Source organism: Anarhichas minor, unplaced genomic scaffold (genome assembly GCF_050575085.1).
Source record: "Anarhichas minor isolate MPS153535 unplaced genomic scaffold, ASM5057508v1 ptg000018l, whole genome shotgun sequence".
Classification (NCBI taxonomy): Eukaryota; Metazoa; Chordata; class Actinopteri; order Perciformes; family Anarhichadidae; genus Anarhichas; species Anarhichas minor.
Genome location: NW_027466464.1, coordinates 9,027,791 through 9,042,759, shown reverse-complemented (window position 1 = coordinate 9,042,759; position 14,969 = coordinate 9,027,791). Strand labels below are relative to the sequence as shown.

The 14,969-nt window shown below is 46.4% G+C and overlaps 1 protein-coding gene across 1 annotated transcript in view; it reads right to left on the bottom strand.

Annotated features, from left to right (window-relative positions):
- Positions 1-14,969, bottom strand: part of unc80 (unc-80 homolog (C. elegans)) — a 31,951-nt gene that overhangs the window by 4,848 nt on the left and 12,134 nt on the right. Inside the window, exons 19-55 of the mRNA XM_076094929.1 lie at positions 14,776-14,874; positions 14,310-14,518; positions 13,672-13,778; positions 13,360-13,513; positions 12,212-12,384; positions 11,916-12,128; positions 11,665-11,800; positions 11,146-11,279; positions 10,765-10,942; positions 10,448-10,687; positions 10,194-10,291; positions 9,894-10,097; positions 9,708-9,815; positions 9,456-9,594; positions 8,920-9,101; positions 8,622-8,753; positions 6,822-7,008; positions 6,554-6,685; positions 6,318-6,461; positions 5,961-6,061; positions 5,696-5,782; positions 5,413-5,596; positions 5,159-5,253; positions 4,786-4,875; positions 4,499-4,600; positions 4,172-4,352; positions 3,807-4,072; positions 3,497-3,631; positions 3,245-3,383; positions 3,012-3,108; positions 2,730-2,900; positions 2,548-2,640; positions 2,210-2,428; positions 1,877-2,107; positions 456-579; positions 243-368; positions 25-148 (exon numbers count right to left, since the gene is read on the bottom strand). Coding sequence (XP_075951044.1) covers positions 25-148; positions 243-368; positions 456-579; positions 1,877-2,107; positions 2,210-2,428; positions 2,548-2,640; positions 2,730-2,900; positions 3,012-3,108; positions 3,245-3,383; positions 3,497-3,631; positions 3,807-4,072; positions 4,172-4,352; positions 4,499-4,600; positions 4,786-4,875; positions 5,159-5,253; positions 5,413-5,596; positions 5,696-5,782; positions 5,961-6,061; positions 6,318-6,461; positions 6,554-6,685; positions 6,822-7,008; positions 8,622-8,753; positions 8,920-9,101; positions 9,456-9,594; positions 9,708-9,815; positions 9,894-10,097; positions 10,194-10,291; positions 10,448-10,687; positions 10,765-10,942; positions 11,146-11,279; positions 11,665-11,800; positions 11,916-12,128; positions 12,212-12,384; positions 13,360-13,513; positions 13,672-13,778; positions 14,310-14,518; positions 14,776-14,874 — 5,534 coding nt within the window. The remainder of the gene's footprint in view (positions 1-24; positions 149-242; positions 369-455; positions 580-1,876; positions 2,108-2,209; positions 2,429-2,547; positions 2,641-2,729; positions 2,901-3,011; positions 3,109-3,244; positions 3,384-3,496; positions 3,632-3,806; positions 4,073-4,171; positions 4,353-4,498; positions 4,601-4,785; positions 4,876-5,158; positions 5,254-5,412; positions 5,597-5,695; positions 5,783-5,960; positions 6,062-6,317; positions 6,462-6,553; positions 6,686-6,821; positions 7,009-8,621; positions 8,754-8,919; positions 9,102-9,455; positions 9,595-9,707; positions 9,816-9,893; positions 10,098-10,193; positions 10,292-10,447; positions 10,688-10,764; positions 10,943-11,145; positions 11,280-11,664; positions 11,801-11,915; positions 12,129-12,211; positions 12,385-13,359; positions 13,514-13,671; positions 13,779-14,309; positions 14,519-14,775; positions 14,875-14,969) is intronic.

The following is a 14,969-nucleotide window of genomic DNA, read 5'->3' as shown; positions in this document are numbered from 1 at the left end:
CTCAAACAACAGATAAGCTTTTACCTTTGCTTCCAGAGCCCACAGTGAGCACAAAGGGAATGAGCAGGTTGAGCAGCATCCCCTCTCGCCTCTCCTGATTGGTGAAAGGTGAGATCACGTAGCTGAGAGGAAAGTCCTCCTTCAATGCCTAGGATGGAAAGCAAAAATAGACAATGGACGATTAGAGCTGCTGATGATTAGATGTCCAATGAAGAGCCAGATTAGGTTAAACTGACGCCCACCTGGATCTGCAGGGCAACCAGTCGCACCACTGCTGTGCTGAAGGGCAGCGGAGGGGAGAGGTAGGGGCTGAGGTGGAGGAGAGGAAGCCCGTCTGCCACGCTGGAGGGACCGACCACACCCATCACCTGACACCACGCACAAAGAAACGGCACTACTCAAACCATGATACCGACTGGTGTGTGCAGGTGTTGTGCGTCTGTGCGTTTCCATACCAGGTTGACGCAGACGTTGATCAACGAGCGAAGGTGTGGGAGGAAGGAGATGATCGGCTGTCGCTGCAGGGTCAGGCAGATCCCCTCGATCAGGCTGCTGGCTGCCTCCCACTCCACCTGTCTCCTGGAGAACACCCACCCATACAACACCATCCCGCACCCAAATAAAGCATATTTTTTATGAATTTAAAAATAGACTAAAGCAGAAATGCCACATTCGTGTCATGTGGGACGAATTCAAGACGTTCTCTTCTTTTGAAATGACTTGAATGTGGCATGATATTAAATGTAAAGCAGATAAAAAAAAGACCGTTAACATGAAACACTTACCACTCTGTTAACACTTTCCTCCATATAATCATCACCTTAATGACTGTGGTAAAGGCCATACCGACAACAAATAGTGCAAAGCTCACAAACATAGCCATTTGAACACTGCAGCAACAGATCCTGGTGTGAAGCACACATCTGTGACCAGTGTTCCCTCTGAGCCAGTCTTATGCCATGGAAGAGGACGCAGGTGTGCAGGTGTCTGCGGCTGTATTTGTGGTAGAGCTGTATGTATTGGAACAATTTATTAGTGATTGTTTCACCTTCTAAACTCTACCAAATATAAAAAGTTAAGACAAAGTAGTACTGAGAGGCAGCTATATACTCGTGGAACCTTTAGATTATTATATTCTGCAGCCTTGCTTACTTTTATTGAATCTTACTAAAATGTTAGATTATAAAGAAATTGTTGTTTAAAGTAAATTAAATGTTTTTTTTTCTTTGCAATTTGAGCGGCTTTTATAAATGTAATGTGCAATAAAGATAAAGTTCATCACTATTATTATTAATGATTCAATATTATACTGGATTGGATATTGTTGTAAGGATCATATGGCCATTTTGCAATCAATACATCTTCTTTGACACTGTTGCGATACATTGCAACATTGCCAATTTGTAAAGCAAGCATTAAAAGAACGTAAGTATGAAATATGAGAATAAACATCTCTGAATGAGAACGAAATTTAGATAAAAATTGTTGTTTTACATACCACGTAGAAGAATGAGCCTCATTATTTCCACATGGTGAGATAACCAGATCAAAACCAAACAACTCCTTTAACTGCGACACATCTGCATCATCATTCATGACACAGGACTGGACTCTGGCTTAGAGGGGACACTTCCTGTGATCCATTCTTAGTACACACTTCCTCACGCACCCAGTAATGCATTTAACTCCTCTCGCGCACCACAAGTATCCGCATGAAAACACGCCACAGCAGCACTTACGGTACAGCACCCACCAAGGCAGCGATACAGAGGACAGTGCCAAGAAGCCGTCTATCTACTGTACACACCACGGCACCGGCACAGCACGATACACGCACAGGGAGACGGAGAAAGATAAGGGATTGTATTCAACAGACCTGGTGCATAATGCCTGTGGGCGAGCGCACCTGAGCGTAGGCATCTTGTGAATCTTGTTGAACATGCGGTCCAGCCTCTTGAGGATGAGGATGAGGGCGGGGCGGACGGCCTCGGACGACCAGTCGGTGATGGGCAGCATCTCCATGATGTAGCGCCGCAGCCCTCGGCTCTCCATGGTCAGGGTGTCGTAGGGCGCCAGCTTCAGCAGGGCGTGGGCGATCTCCGCCAGCCTGGAGAAAAGGCACACACAGATACGTCTTCAGTGTAACTGAACAGTACTATAGAGCGAAACAGTAACAGAATAAATAACCTAAGACATGTCAGATACATACCTCATGTGGGACTTGATGTCGAGCAGCTCCAGGGCCGTGACCCGCGGCTCACCGGCGACGTTCTGCAGGATTTTGAGTCGCGGCCCGCAGTGTTTGTAAAACTCGGTACAAATGTTTAACAGCGACTCCCGGGGCCGGCGGAACTCCTCCCTGGCGATGCGCTCATCCAGCTCCTCCCTCGGCATGCCCTGGCCTTCCTCCAACAGGTGGAGGTTGTCCCTGGGCACATGCATAAAAAAACGGCACGTCAGTGTTGTCTGTCAGACCCCAGAACTGCACTCTAGCCATCTATCCTGGGACTGTCGCAAGGTTGAGTTATTCAAAGTTAGAGTCCTGACCTGGTGTTGACCCCTCCTGACATGGTGTGGTTAGCTGTAGTGCCTCCTTTATGGCCCTGATCACAGCGGGACATCTGGGGGGCTGTCATGGGCCTGTGGATAAAGTTATGAAGATTGTAAGCAGCTAAAAAGACTCTGAGACTTGTTTTGTTGTTTTCTTTGTTGCATGGGGTGAGTCAGACCTTGTGAGGGTCTCTGAGCTGTAGAGGAGGGCCTGCAGGGATGTGGCCAGAGCAGCGATGGCTGCAATCTCATCCCTGGCAGCCGAGGCCGACTCCATTGTAACCGTGTTGATCTTCAGCTTCTGGAGGTGGCAGGGGACCAGGGCCTCCAGCACCATCAGCATCTGGAGACTGGAGAGATACATGCAGACCGTTAGAGGACGGAAAACAACTGCTGCGGAGAGGAAGAAGATACAGGAGGAGAGGATGAATCCTTGACGCCTCTTCGATGTGTTTCCATACCTCCTGAAGGATTCAGGGGCGTAGGCAATCACGGTGACACACAGCTTGATGGCCTCGCTGACGGAAAAGGCCAAATCCTCATTACCATAACAAAAATCTGCAACAAAAAAGTACAGCCCTCTATTTGTTCAAATGCAAATACCAAATAAAAGTATTAGCAGGAGCTTTCCAGACATGATGAAGGCTTCATTTTGATAAAAGACCGCAACACGTATGTGAAAGTGACTGTTTACCGAGAGAGCGTAGAGGTTTCTCAGCCTTAACGAGCTCCAGAGCATCCAGAGCGTCTGGGGTCTCCCCCTCCAGAGAGACCAGCAGGTCAAACAGACACTGAGCCGACACTCCTTTAGCAAGACCAGTGCTGGTGCTGGTCTGGAATCGCAAATGAAGACAGATAGATTAACAACACAAAAGCCATGCGTGTATTAAGTTTCCCATTGATTTGAATATGTGTGTATGTGTGTGTGTGCACTCAGCAGGCTTACTGTGAATTCCAGCAGCGGAGCCACACTGGCAAACAGCTGCAGGGTGAAGGGTTTGCGGTGGAGGATGTAGAACTGCCGGCAGCAGAACTCGATGCCCTGCCGCAGTAGAGGGTCGCTCTCATAGTCAGCATAGACCTGTCATGACGATACAGAGAGGACACATTCTTAGGATGATAACATGGTGTGAAATGAGGACAGTTGAACGAATATAATTGCATTTTTTGTGTTGTTTTGCTTGCTTTTGGGTGTGCGGGCTATGCAAGTTGTACAAGTTGAGTCTCCTATTTTTTGGGAACACTTGTATCCATACCTGCAGCATGGTTGGCAGGATCCACTGGTAACCGCTCAGGGAGAAGAGATGGTTGAAGTGAACAGCGGTGTTGATGGCGGTGGCTGTGTACTGCCTGAGGAGGGCGCTGTCCTCCGGGTGCAGCAGCAGAGCCCCGTTGAAGACGTTGAGGAACAGCATCATCTCGTCGCCCCACGGGTACTCACTGGGCATGCCCAGAAACATCTCCTCCAGCAGCTTGATCCACAGCACCTTGTGGAGGGTGTCCAACCCAAACAGCTCCTTACCTGGGAGAGGCGGGGAGGAGGAGACGGTGGTTGAAAAGGTATATAAACTAGAATGAATTTTACTCAAGCGTCTGATGACACAGTTTGAATCGGTCTCACCTTGAGGCTCATTGACCAGCGAGAACTCTGCGTCGATGGCGGTTCGTGGGAAGGATGGCAGGCGGAGGAGGTCTTCCTGCAGCAGGGAGACGTGGGATTGCTTGTGCACAGCTGGCATGTTTTGTGTGAGGGAGATGAGGAAGAGGACCCGACCAACTTCCTCTAGTTTACGAGAAAACACCTAGAAGAAGAACAGAGATGGAAAAAGTAGACTTTTTAACCATGTTTTCACCATGTTACCACTCTGTTGTCTATTTCCATTCGGTGTTGATTTAATGCAGACTAATTTCACAAAGCCTTAAGTGTCAAATTGGAAATCTTTCACACCTGTTTCTGGATGAGCTCCTGTCCTTTCTCAGGCAGCATGTGGACCAGGTTGAGCTGAGGAGAGACTGATCTCCTGAAGGGGTAGATGTCTCTTACATATGTCTGGAGGAGGTAAATATCAACATTGGTTTGGAGAGTACACAGAAAATGTTCAAATATTGCCTCATAAACAAGAAGAGGAAGTCCAGCCGAGCTCCTCCTTTGTGTATCAAGATGCACCTTGTTTCACATACTATTCATCTTCTATCCCTCGCTATACCAAGAAACAACGAAGGTATCTACAGTACCTTGCTATAGTGGATGAGGTTCCATCGTTTGTCCATGAGGAAGTAGTGCGCAGATCGGGCCTCGGGAATGTTGAAGAATTCCAGGCACTCCTGGTTGGGGAGAAAAATGTGTTTTGACAAAATAAACAATATACAATGCATAGATAAACATCAAACCATTGCGTACACATTGACCCTACAAATCTAATAACCTCATATAATAATATATCAGTCACAGGGGTCATTTTTGTGCAGAACGAGTTCTTCTACTAGTACATTTTGCTGATACTTCTGAACCTTTGCTGAAGTAAGATTTTGAATGCAGGGCTTATGATGATGGTGGAGTATTTTCTTTTACATTGCTGCACTGGTACTTTAACTTATGGTTCCTTACCTTGAGTAGGGCTTCAAACTGAGTGTCTTCATGGACTGGAAGCTGTGTTGGGATATCACATTCGTTCTGCCCGTGCACCACCAGGGTTTTGGTTCCTGCATCCACAATGCACAATAACATATTCAAATATATTTGACATATTATTGATGTCATCCTGTTTGAATCAAATCTAAGGTTCTTTAGGGTCATCGCTCTCAGCTAAGCTCTGGAGCCTAAATGGGATCTTAAATGAATCAAAGTATCTCTAAGTTCACCTGGCATGGATGCAGTGACCAGCAGCTTGACCTCACACTGCTCCTTCTTCATGGTCTGCTTGAGGTCCTTGAAGAAGAGCCCCTCCACATAGCCGACCACCTCCCACAGGAAGGTCAACGTGGCCGAGATGGCGTCCATTCCCCACTCACACGGGGTCCGCACAAAATACATGATCAGTCCCACCTAGCAGGGGGAGATTCAATTAAGAAAATTGATGGTTAACTGGGACTTTAAAGAGTTCTGATGATAAAAGAAAAGGTAAAGTATTATCTGTTGCTTCACCAGGTAGTTGAAGAGGATGTGAGAGGTCTGGGCCGGCAGATCTCCAATGTTGAGCAGGAGCTTCCTCAGCATGTACATCAGCTCATCCTGACATAACAACACAAAGGATACAAGACATGTCACATCTTACATTTCCTATTTTAAGCCTTTAGCATGTGCATTTATCCTTATTGACTTACAGCAAGTGTAACTGTAAAGAAAAGCCCCTTCGGGTGCTGATTTATCAGATGTGAGGCTTTGTTTTGTTCTTCGGATGTTCACCTACCTGTCGATTGCTCACTGTTAGTTTTTCCAGGAAGTGGCGGAGAACCAGGGCCGGATCTTCAATCAGGCAGTTCCACAGGATTTGTTGGGCAACAGCACTCACTGAATAACCAATAAAGGAAATATATGTACTTGCAAACACAGCATGTGACCATGAACAGTCCTGCACATTACCTGAAAACATGAAGAATATTGATTCCAATGTATTTTCTGCAGAATCAATGATGACATAATGCAGGAGAATCTATCAACATATGTTTTTACATTGGGTCCGATACTGAGCTGAATAGATGTTTAACTGAGTGCAATGTATCTCTTTTTTTATTTCAACATTGAATCTAAAGACAATGAAACCTACCAGCCACACCGTCTTCTCGGACCTCCCCGTCCTCCATCAGGTGCACTATCGGTAGGACTGCAGCACAGATGCATGCTGGGAAGACGGCTTGGGGTGGCTGTAACATGTGGTGGGTCGGAGTGTGTTCTGTTGTGTTCTCTTCATCTGGCAAAGAAAATAAAAAAAAAGAAAACTTGTCAGTGGGAAGAGACGTTTTCTTTTGATAAAAGTTCTCAGGGATTTTTTTGTTTTCATACCTTCAGCACTGGCCAATGAGCGGACAGACCACACAGAGCCCCGGCGGAAAGAGTAGTTCCTGTGGGAGTTACTGGAGGTGCAGGATGGGCTGACAGACAGACGGCGTGATGCCAGGTTCACCACTTCTTCTGCTGGCGGGATCAATGCCCGACATGACCAGCACAGATACAGGAAAAACAACATGCTATCAGGGCACAGCAGCTTACCAATTCCCAGCAAACCTTTGCATTTCTGTGTAATATATCCTTGTGTGCCTGGTGGCCCCACCTTCTTCCTCCTGCTCAGGCGGGGGGCTGCACGTGGGCTCGTAGCAGGCCTCCTGAGCCACGGGGATGGCCGTGATGATGCTGGCCTCGCGCCCCAGACGCCGCTTCTCCTCCTCCTGCTGCAGGTTCCTCAGGATGTGCTCGGCTCGCTGGTGGGAGCGCGACACCGCCCGCGCTGAGAAGGATTTCTGGAAAGGGTGGCATGCGTTGGATCAAACGGCACAGAGGTAGGAACAGCGGGTGCAGAAATACAGAAAGTTCAGAATGAGGGAGTGCACAAATTAATAAAATATTTGGCAGTTTAACTCTTTCAGGAACGTGTGTGCACAGCTATTCTAGGCTCACGGTTACATCTGAGGAGCATTTGGTAATGTCAAATGACCGGACAACACATTAATACAGTAACTCTCCTCCAGCACATTGATCTCATGCTCTAACGCTATCCCGAGCATCATGAAGAACACTGTTGAAGTATTGAATAGGAAAATTTCAATCACAACACAATTGTGACAACAAATAAATGTATTCAGACTGGAATTTGGAGAATTTACTGTATCTTGTGTACAGTAAACACCTCACAGCATTCGCACGAGTGCTCGTACACATATACATATCCAAATAGGCTGAACGCATGATATGGAAAACACACACAGCAAAGTCATTCTCATCCAATGACCATGCATCTACAGCACAACACACACAAAATGTCTGAATGTCCGATGCATGCTGTTATTTTTTCCTTTCTTACAATCAGAGCAAGAGCTAGAACGCTTTTTGAGTGTGGTGTGATCAAGATGCAACTATCTGAAACGGCCCCAGCTTCTGATCCATGATGAAAACCTACAGCTCCCAAAATGGGCTGAAAACACTCAATGGAGAAAGTTTCCCCCTCCTGTCAGTAATGATCTGAGGTAACAAGATGCATCAGCACAAACATCCGGACAGAAATACCAACTTACTATGGCATGGACTGACTGAATTAATGTGGAGTACTAAAAACAAAGACAGTCGATAGATAAATTATAGAGCAGGTGATCGCAGGTCGTCATCAAAATCTATAAACATATTTTGATATTCATGCTTTTTCACGGAAAAAAAAGACAAGAAAGTAAAAAGGAAACACCAAGAAATCGGTTATACTTTAAATGTCCTGAAACACGCATTAAATGTATTGTTCTGGGATTAGCAGATTTCTTAGTGCAGTTGTTCACATTGCACTTGCATAGCAATAACAAATGTATTAAAGCAGTCTAAAGTGCATTGTATCTGTGGGGTTAAGCAGGATATCAGCTATTAAAAACTGACATGTTTTTACAGGTTACGGGACTGAAAGGGTCAGTTCACCTAAATTGTGAAAAAAACACATTTTCTCACTTACTCTTAGTTGTATCTGACCATGCTGATGGTTTTAATTACAGTGCAGGACACAGAATTTAAATCTGTTTAAAATAAGCCATAGTCATGCTAATGTCTAAGCACCGTGTCCTTCCAGACACAGTGTCCTCAAAACCTGGACAAATTCAATTAAAGCAACATGCATGGCTAGCTAGCACTATAGGGAAGTGAGAAAACATGTGTTTTGGGTGAACAGACCCTTGAATTCACATTGAATCTAAAGCAACCGAACTAGGTCAGTTTGTTTGTGATGTCACATTCACAGGTGCGGGATTTACCTCAAATGTATCCACTACATATTAAAAGTGATTAATACGACTGCTACTAAAGAACAAATGTTAACGCAATTTTTGATTGTAAATAAATGCATATTAGGCAACCCACTTGATCAGGGGCTCGGACTTACAGACTGGTCTTCATTGATTGGGTCCCGGACGCTGCCTGTGTTCTGGGGCACCCAGGGAGGGTCAAATATGGGGACACAGGGCATGCCCAGTATAGGAGATGGAAGAGTGAAGTTGATGCTGGGTGGAGGGATCTGAAACGGATAAATACAGCACAAAATGGGTCATGTGAGATGGTATGTTTTAAATAAAACATGTGCTAGCATAGAGATTAAGAACCACTCATTAACCTTTCTGGACAACCTTTTGAAGTTACACTTGGGGGGATGAATATAAACAAGAAAGCATTTTTATTTGTACCTTAAAGATCTGCTGGGCTCCTTCCTCCATGCGGGGCCACACCTGGTAGCGAAAACGCCAGAGTGTGTAAAACTTCAAGACGGAGTTGATGCGCTGGCAGGCCTCCTGGTGCTGGAACTCCGCCATCATCATTTCGGTCACCGCGTCGGGGACTTTCACCGCACACAGGAGGAACATGGCAGCTGGAGGGGATTCAGAGAGGGGGCGGAGGAGGGGGGAGGAATGAGGAGAGGAAGACATTTTAAAAAAAGGGAGTGAAGAGGGCAAGAGAGAGGACAGGAAAAAAAAAAAAGAGGCAGCGACGGAAAGGGCAGGAAAGATGAAAGACAAAATGGTTGAAGCCAAAAGAAAGGAGGTCAAACAAGATGGAAAGGGGATGAAGAGAGGTACAGTATGATAGAGAGCAATAAATATAGAGAGAATAAAGATATCAAAGGATATGGCCATTGAATATCTAGGACAAAATGTTTTTGTGGGCACAACAACCTAGAAGGAGACCCACAGATCACTGATGCACAGCCTGATGGCCGACTCACCAGCAGCAGCGGCCATATGTTCATCCACACTGAGCAAGAGCTCCCAGGCTGCGGGCTGGATGTCTCCATACATGTCGTCGGTCAAGATGGGAGCTGCCTTGATCAGCAGCGAAAGAGGTGCTGGTGACAGGCTCATCACCTGAGACGCACAACAAACCGACAGCAAAGAAAATATCATTAACAGCAATTTGGTTATATAGTTAATTTGGTTCCATTATTGTTCTGAATAATTAAGTCTGAAAAATAGTTCACCTGGTTGCGGATGTACTTGAGCATGCCGGTATCCTTCTTCCCCTCTGTGTTGGAGTCAGTGGGTCTTCTCTTCATAGACGGGGTCCTCAGGCAAGACTTGTCTGAACACTTGAAGGCACAGACATGTTCATTAACCACCACAAAAAAAGACATTTCAAAACAGGATAGACAGTTTGTGAAACCTACCTCTTGGCTCTTCTTGGCACGTGACCCAATAATACCAGAGGAGGCGCTGTCCTCCCTCAGGCTGTCCACCGTCTCACTGTACACGAGCTTGATGGCGCGTACCAGTCGGGCGCAGGAGCGGCTGTGGTGCTGGTAGCAGCGTGGGTGGCAGAAGTCTATATGGGTACAGATGAAACTCTGCTGGTTGCACAGCAGGATCATAATCTGTGCCGAGAGAGAAAGGAGGGGGGAGGAGAGGGGGAGTCAGTGTGTCGGAAGGAAGACACCACATGCACTCATGCACATAGTAAAGGCCCGTACATGGAGCCAGGACATGTTGCGGTGGTAGTTGTCCTCTGCTCCTCCAGAGCCCTGGCCCTCTGGTTCTATGCTGGGCTCACTGGTGCTGAAGGGACTGCCTGCAACAGGAAACAAGCACATGAAAATGTTGAAATTATACATTTTTATTTTTGAAATAAATGTTTAGTACAACTTTTGAAATTTAGAGGAAATTACAAATGTCAGAGGCGACTAAAACTAAAGAGTAATGTCATCCAGACTTGTTTTGTCCTTGCCTATGTCAGTAACTGTGTCCCTGCTGTGCGTTTGTGACAGCAGCCCTTCATCGTTCTCTGACTCGGAGTCCTGTCGGGGCATCTTGGTGCTCTTGAGGCTCCCGGCCCGGCGTATGGAGGACAGAGAGCCGCCTTTCTTAATGCGGAAACTGCGAGCCCCTTTGATCTGAAGCAGCCGGGAGCCTCCGATGCGAATCTTCCGGATTGGTGCTGGAGGTGAGGGAAGTGGGGCGAGATTATCTAAATTATTTTAAATGATAAGCAGACAGGGAAGATATAAACCCAAATGGCCGAGTCTGTACGACACCAGATCTCACCTTGAACTTCCTGCTGCTTCTTCTCATCGCAGGTGGTGTCAGACTTCAGCGTATGGCTGCTGCTGTTGAGCGAATCGTGTCCATCCTCGTCGTCAAGGATGCCCGCGAAGCTGATCTTCCTCTCGTAGCGCTGGCGGCCGAGATCTGGGTCCAAGCGCAGGCGGCAGCTGTCCAGATCCTACAAGCCAACATGTGAGCAGGAATTAGACGTTTCCATTTAATGTAAGGTGCACGGTTAAGATTAAAACACATTTTTTTCACTGTTAATATTCTATTTTCATTCTTTTATTGCAATTAGTATCTCATACAATTACCAAGCTTCCACTTTTAATGGCTATCAAACACACACTGAATGCATATATTTATGATTTGACTACTGACCACCAGTGGTTCGACGCGTGGGCGTGGTAAGCAGGGAAAGGTCTCTCGCAGGAAAGTGGTGATTTCCAACAACAGCTGGCAGGCAGCCATCTTTAGAGCAAAGGGGCAGCCGCATTTTGTGGGATTGACTGTGTCTTAAAAATAAAATAATGTGGTTAGAACATTGAAATGTTGGTTAGTAGAGAAAACTTAACTCGAAGTCCAGCTTTCAACTTGTGTCTTGCGGTCGTTCTCAGGTTTGCTCAGTTGTGGTCTGCTTGTCTAAGTCTCGTACTTACTTCACATAATGACAAGTGAGTTAACAATATGCTGAGGAAGACGATGAGATGTGGTTGAAAGCAGCAGAAAACAATAATAAGTGGACCTTGAGGTAAGGATTATTCTGTCACAGATGACACATAAGTTTAGTAAGAAAGATAAAGAATATTTTACTGTAATTCTTGAAAAAACTAATCATTTATAAAAGCAACAATCCACCAAAGATGCACTGTTAAAGCATTAAACTGTCCTCCGACTCACTGTCATCCAAATAGTCCTCTTCCTCGTCTTCTTTTCTCATTCTCCGTTTGGTCTCTTCATCAAAAGTGTAACCCAGGATGTTTGCAGGGCTCTCGCTGTCAGAGTGACAGAGCTCACTGAGCCTCGTGCCGATTGCCTGAGTGGTTAAAAAACCATAGAGAAACCCTCAAATATACTGTATATGTATATATATATATATATATATATAGCCATATATGCTAGATAACTGATGCCAGGAATCTTTAACTCACGTCTCCCCACTGGCAGAAATGTTTGGCAGCGTTCCACTGGAGCTTCTGGTTTCTTTTGTTGCCCACAACGGGTGATCGACCCCTGGACAGACCTCTCTTGGTAATGTTTACGTGGTGGCCCTTCATCCACTCCGGCCAGTTGCCGCGATTACAGCGGTGCACAAATCGGGCACATTCGAGGAAGAGGGAGGCCCGGGCCACGACCGGAGCTTCCTGGAAGAACCAGAATGTCGATAAGAGATTTTAATGTCAGCGATTACAGAACAGAAGTGAATACGTGTGTTTGTTAAACGCACCAGGTCCAGAGCAGCGGCAAGGATGGAGGCGTCGGGTATGGTTCCCGGCTCGCAGCAGTTCAGCAGGAACTGGAAGCGTTTCATGCCCTGTCGAATGGCGCCCAGATTCACCACATTCTTGTTCTTCATGGCCTCCTGACTGGCTGCTAGACGCTCTTGAAAACCGTGGGGTCCTGAAGGAAAGTGTGAATAAAAGAGGAGAGGAGAGGAGAGGAGAGGAGAATAGAGTATAACAGAACAAGTGAAGAGATTTTTAAAAGAAGTCTATTTGGGTGTAATTGTTTGTAAAGGCTGCACTGAAGATTATATATAGACATTGCATGAAGCAACATCACCATCCAGGACGTTTGACAAAAAGCACTGAAGAGCCACCAACAAATGAAGCTGAGTGAGAGATGGACACACAGCCATCAGCAGTGGTTACACTTGGATTTGAATTGAATGACATCTCAGAGACACCAAAAACAATGGCATAGAGAGGCCATCTTCAGGTCTCTTATGTATTTTCCATAATGGGCTCTAATAAAACAGGCTGAAATGACAAGTGTAACCAAAGCCGTACAGAGAAAAGCTGTCTGTGGACCATTCTGTTTTATCACTTTACTGAAACTCAGGCATTGGAAAATACCACCAGACATCACCACAGAAGAGACGGAGAGAGCACTGACAGCGTCATGCTTGACACAGTAGCACAGAGATACGCTCGACAGTAGAAAGATGGTTTCGTAGGTATATGAGTTGATCCCACACCTCCGTTCCTCTCTTTCCACCAGTGGGTGAAAGAAAGAGGAGGGGGTTCATTGTTGAAGAGAACAGAACGTGCATAGTTGGAAAGAAGGGGATGTAAAGTTGGTAATATAACACATTTATGCCAATCGGTCTGAAAAACAAAGTGGTTTTTTTTCCGACACTGATGGGTTGAAAGTCACACATTGAGGCTAACAGAGGGTAGCAGGCAGCTATCCGGCCGAGCTGACATGGAGAATGGCGGACGGAAGAACTGGCAGAAGAGAAAAGACCACGACTTGCGAGGCAAGACACGACACCACACGGACAAACAGAGGCAGGGGCAGGAAGCGAGAGAGAAATAGACAAAGGACGATGGGGCGTGGGTGGGCAAGGGGCACCCCGGGGTGGGGGAGGTCTACCATCTTTCTCTTCTGTGTGGTGAAGCTTGGATGGATTCCTCCTGCCAGACCTCCATTTACCGAGCCGCTTGAAGAAATTCTCCTCCTCGTCCCTGGCGTACTCCGGCCCCACCGCGCCCCCTTCTAGCAGCTTCACCGCACTGGTGAACTTCACCTAAAACCACACAAAGACACCCGACATAAGATCTGTGCATTCGTTTCTTTCATATCAGTCCTCTTCAAATAACTGGTTTATTCTCTGTTATTTCATCTTTCAAAAATAAAAGTCTAAAATGCTGTTTTCGAGCCTTTTTCCGTTTCATTCCTTCTGACCTTTGAACTCTGACGTATGAAGGAGAGTCGATCCACTGAGCTGATATCCAGCAGGTCCTCGACACCGTCAGTCAGTCCAGAAAGAGAGGAACGCTTCAGCCAGTTTCCTGGAGACACGTGAATACAACAAACGTACATGAACAGATGTACAAAGGAATGTATAACGTATAGCACACACTGGGTTGTGAAGGCGAGTACACATGCACACACACACACACACACACACACACACACACACACACACACACACACACACACGTTGTGTTAAAGTCACATAGATTCACAGACTGAGGTTCATTCAAAAATTGTAAAAAAAAGGTGCAAAACTAACTTGGGAGATATGGCAAACACAAACAGACATGAAACAAATAGTGTATGGAGATGGTTCCACATCCACATACGTAAGACAGAGAGAGTGAGTGGTCGGCGAACAGTCCCACGGCATGCTGAGGCACAAAAAGGAACAACAAACAGACCAAAAGAGATGAAGTGACTTGGCCTCACGGCAGGTAATGGTCCAATGTTTGGCACACACAAAACACAGCATGTTAGAGTTAACTTCAGGGTGACACTTGGGACAGCAAATGCAATGATCCTTTACTATCAAAAAACGTGTTTTGCACGACAAATGCTCTTACCTATCGGCAGCTTGAGTTTCTTGCGAAGTGAAATGCGACGAGATCTGGAGCGAGAGCGCCGGTCGGTGGTGGTGCCAGAGTGCGCGGTGGTGCACTCCGAGGTGTCCTGCTCCGATTGGCTGCTGGTGTCACTGGCGGCACTCTGCGACTTAAACATCTTCCTCCAGAAGTCCTTCCTGCCGAGCAGAGCACCCGGGATCTGTTCATCACTGGAGGGACATAGAGGGGTGAGCGAAGGAAGGTCGGAGTTGAATGTTTACTCAAGGATCAAAACCTCAGCTTACACACATTTGTCTATCTTTCAGTGTAAAATTAACGTTGAACACTGTGGCCTGTTGTTGTTTTTTATGGAGGGGGTGGAAGCAACAGGAAGAGTTTTAAATGTTTTCCTATTTTGAGCAGAGTAATGGCAGCTGGGCTCCACATAGATGGTGCTATATGGAGATGCTGTGAGGTGGACACTCACTGTTCGGGTGTCTGGGGGGGTCTACTGGAGATGTAGCTGCGACACTCATCTGCAGCACTGGACACCTGACCCTTCTCCCCGGACACACCCGCCTCTGACCTGCGCACACACACACACACACACGCACACACACCACACAGACAGAGCGCTCAGGCCACCCGGTTCAGATGCCGAGAGAACTCTCCTGATGCAGG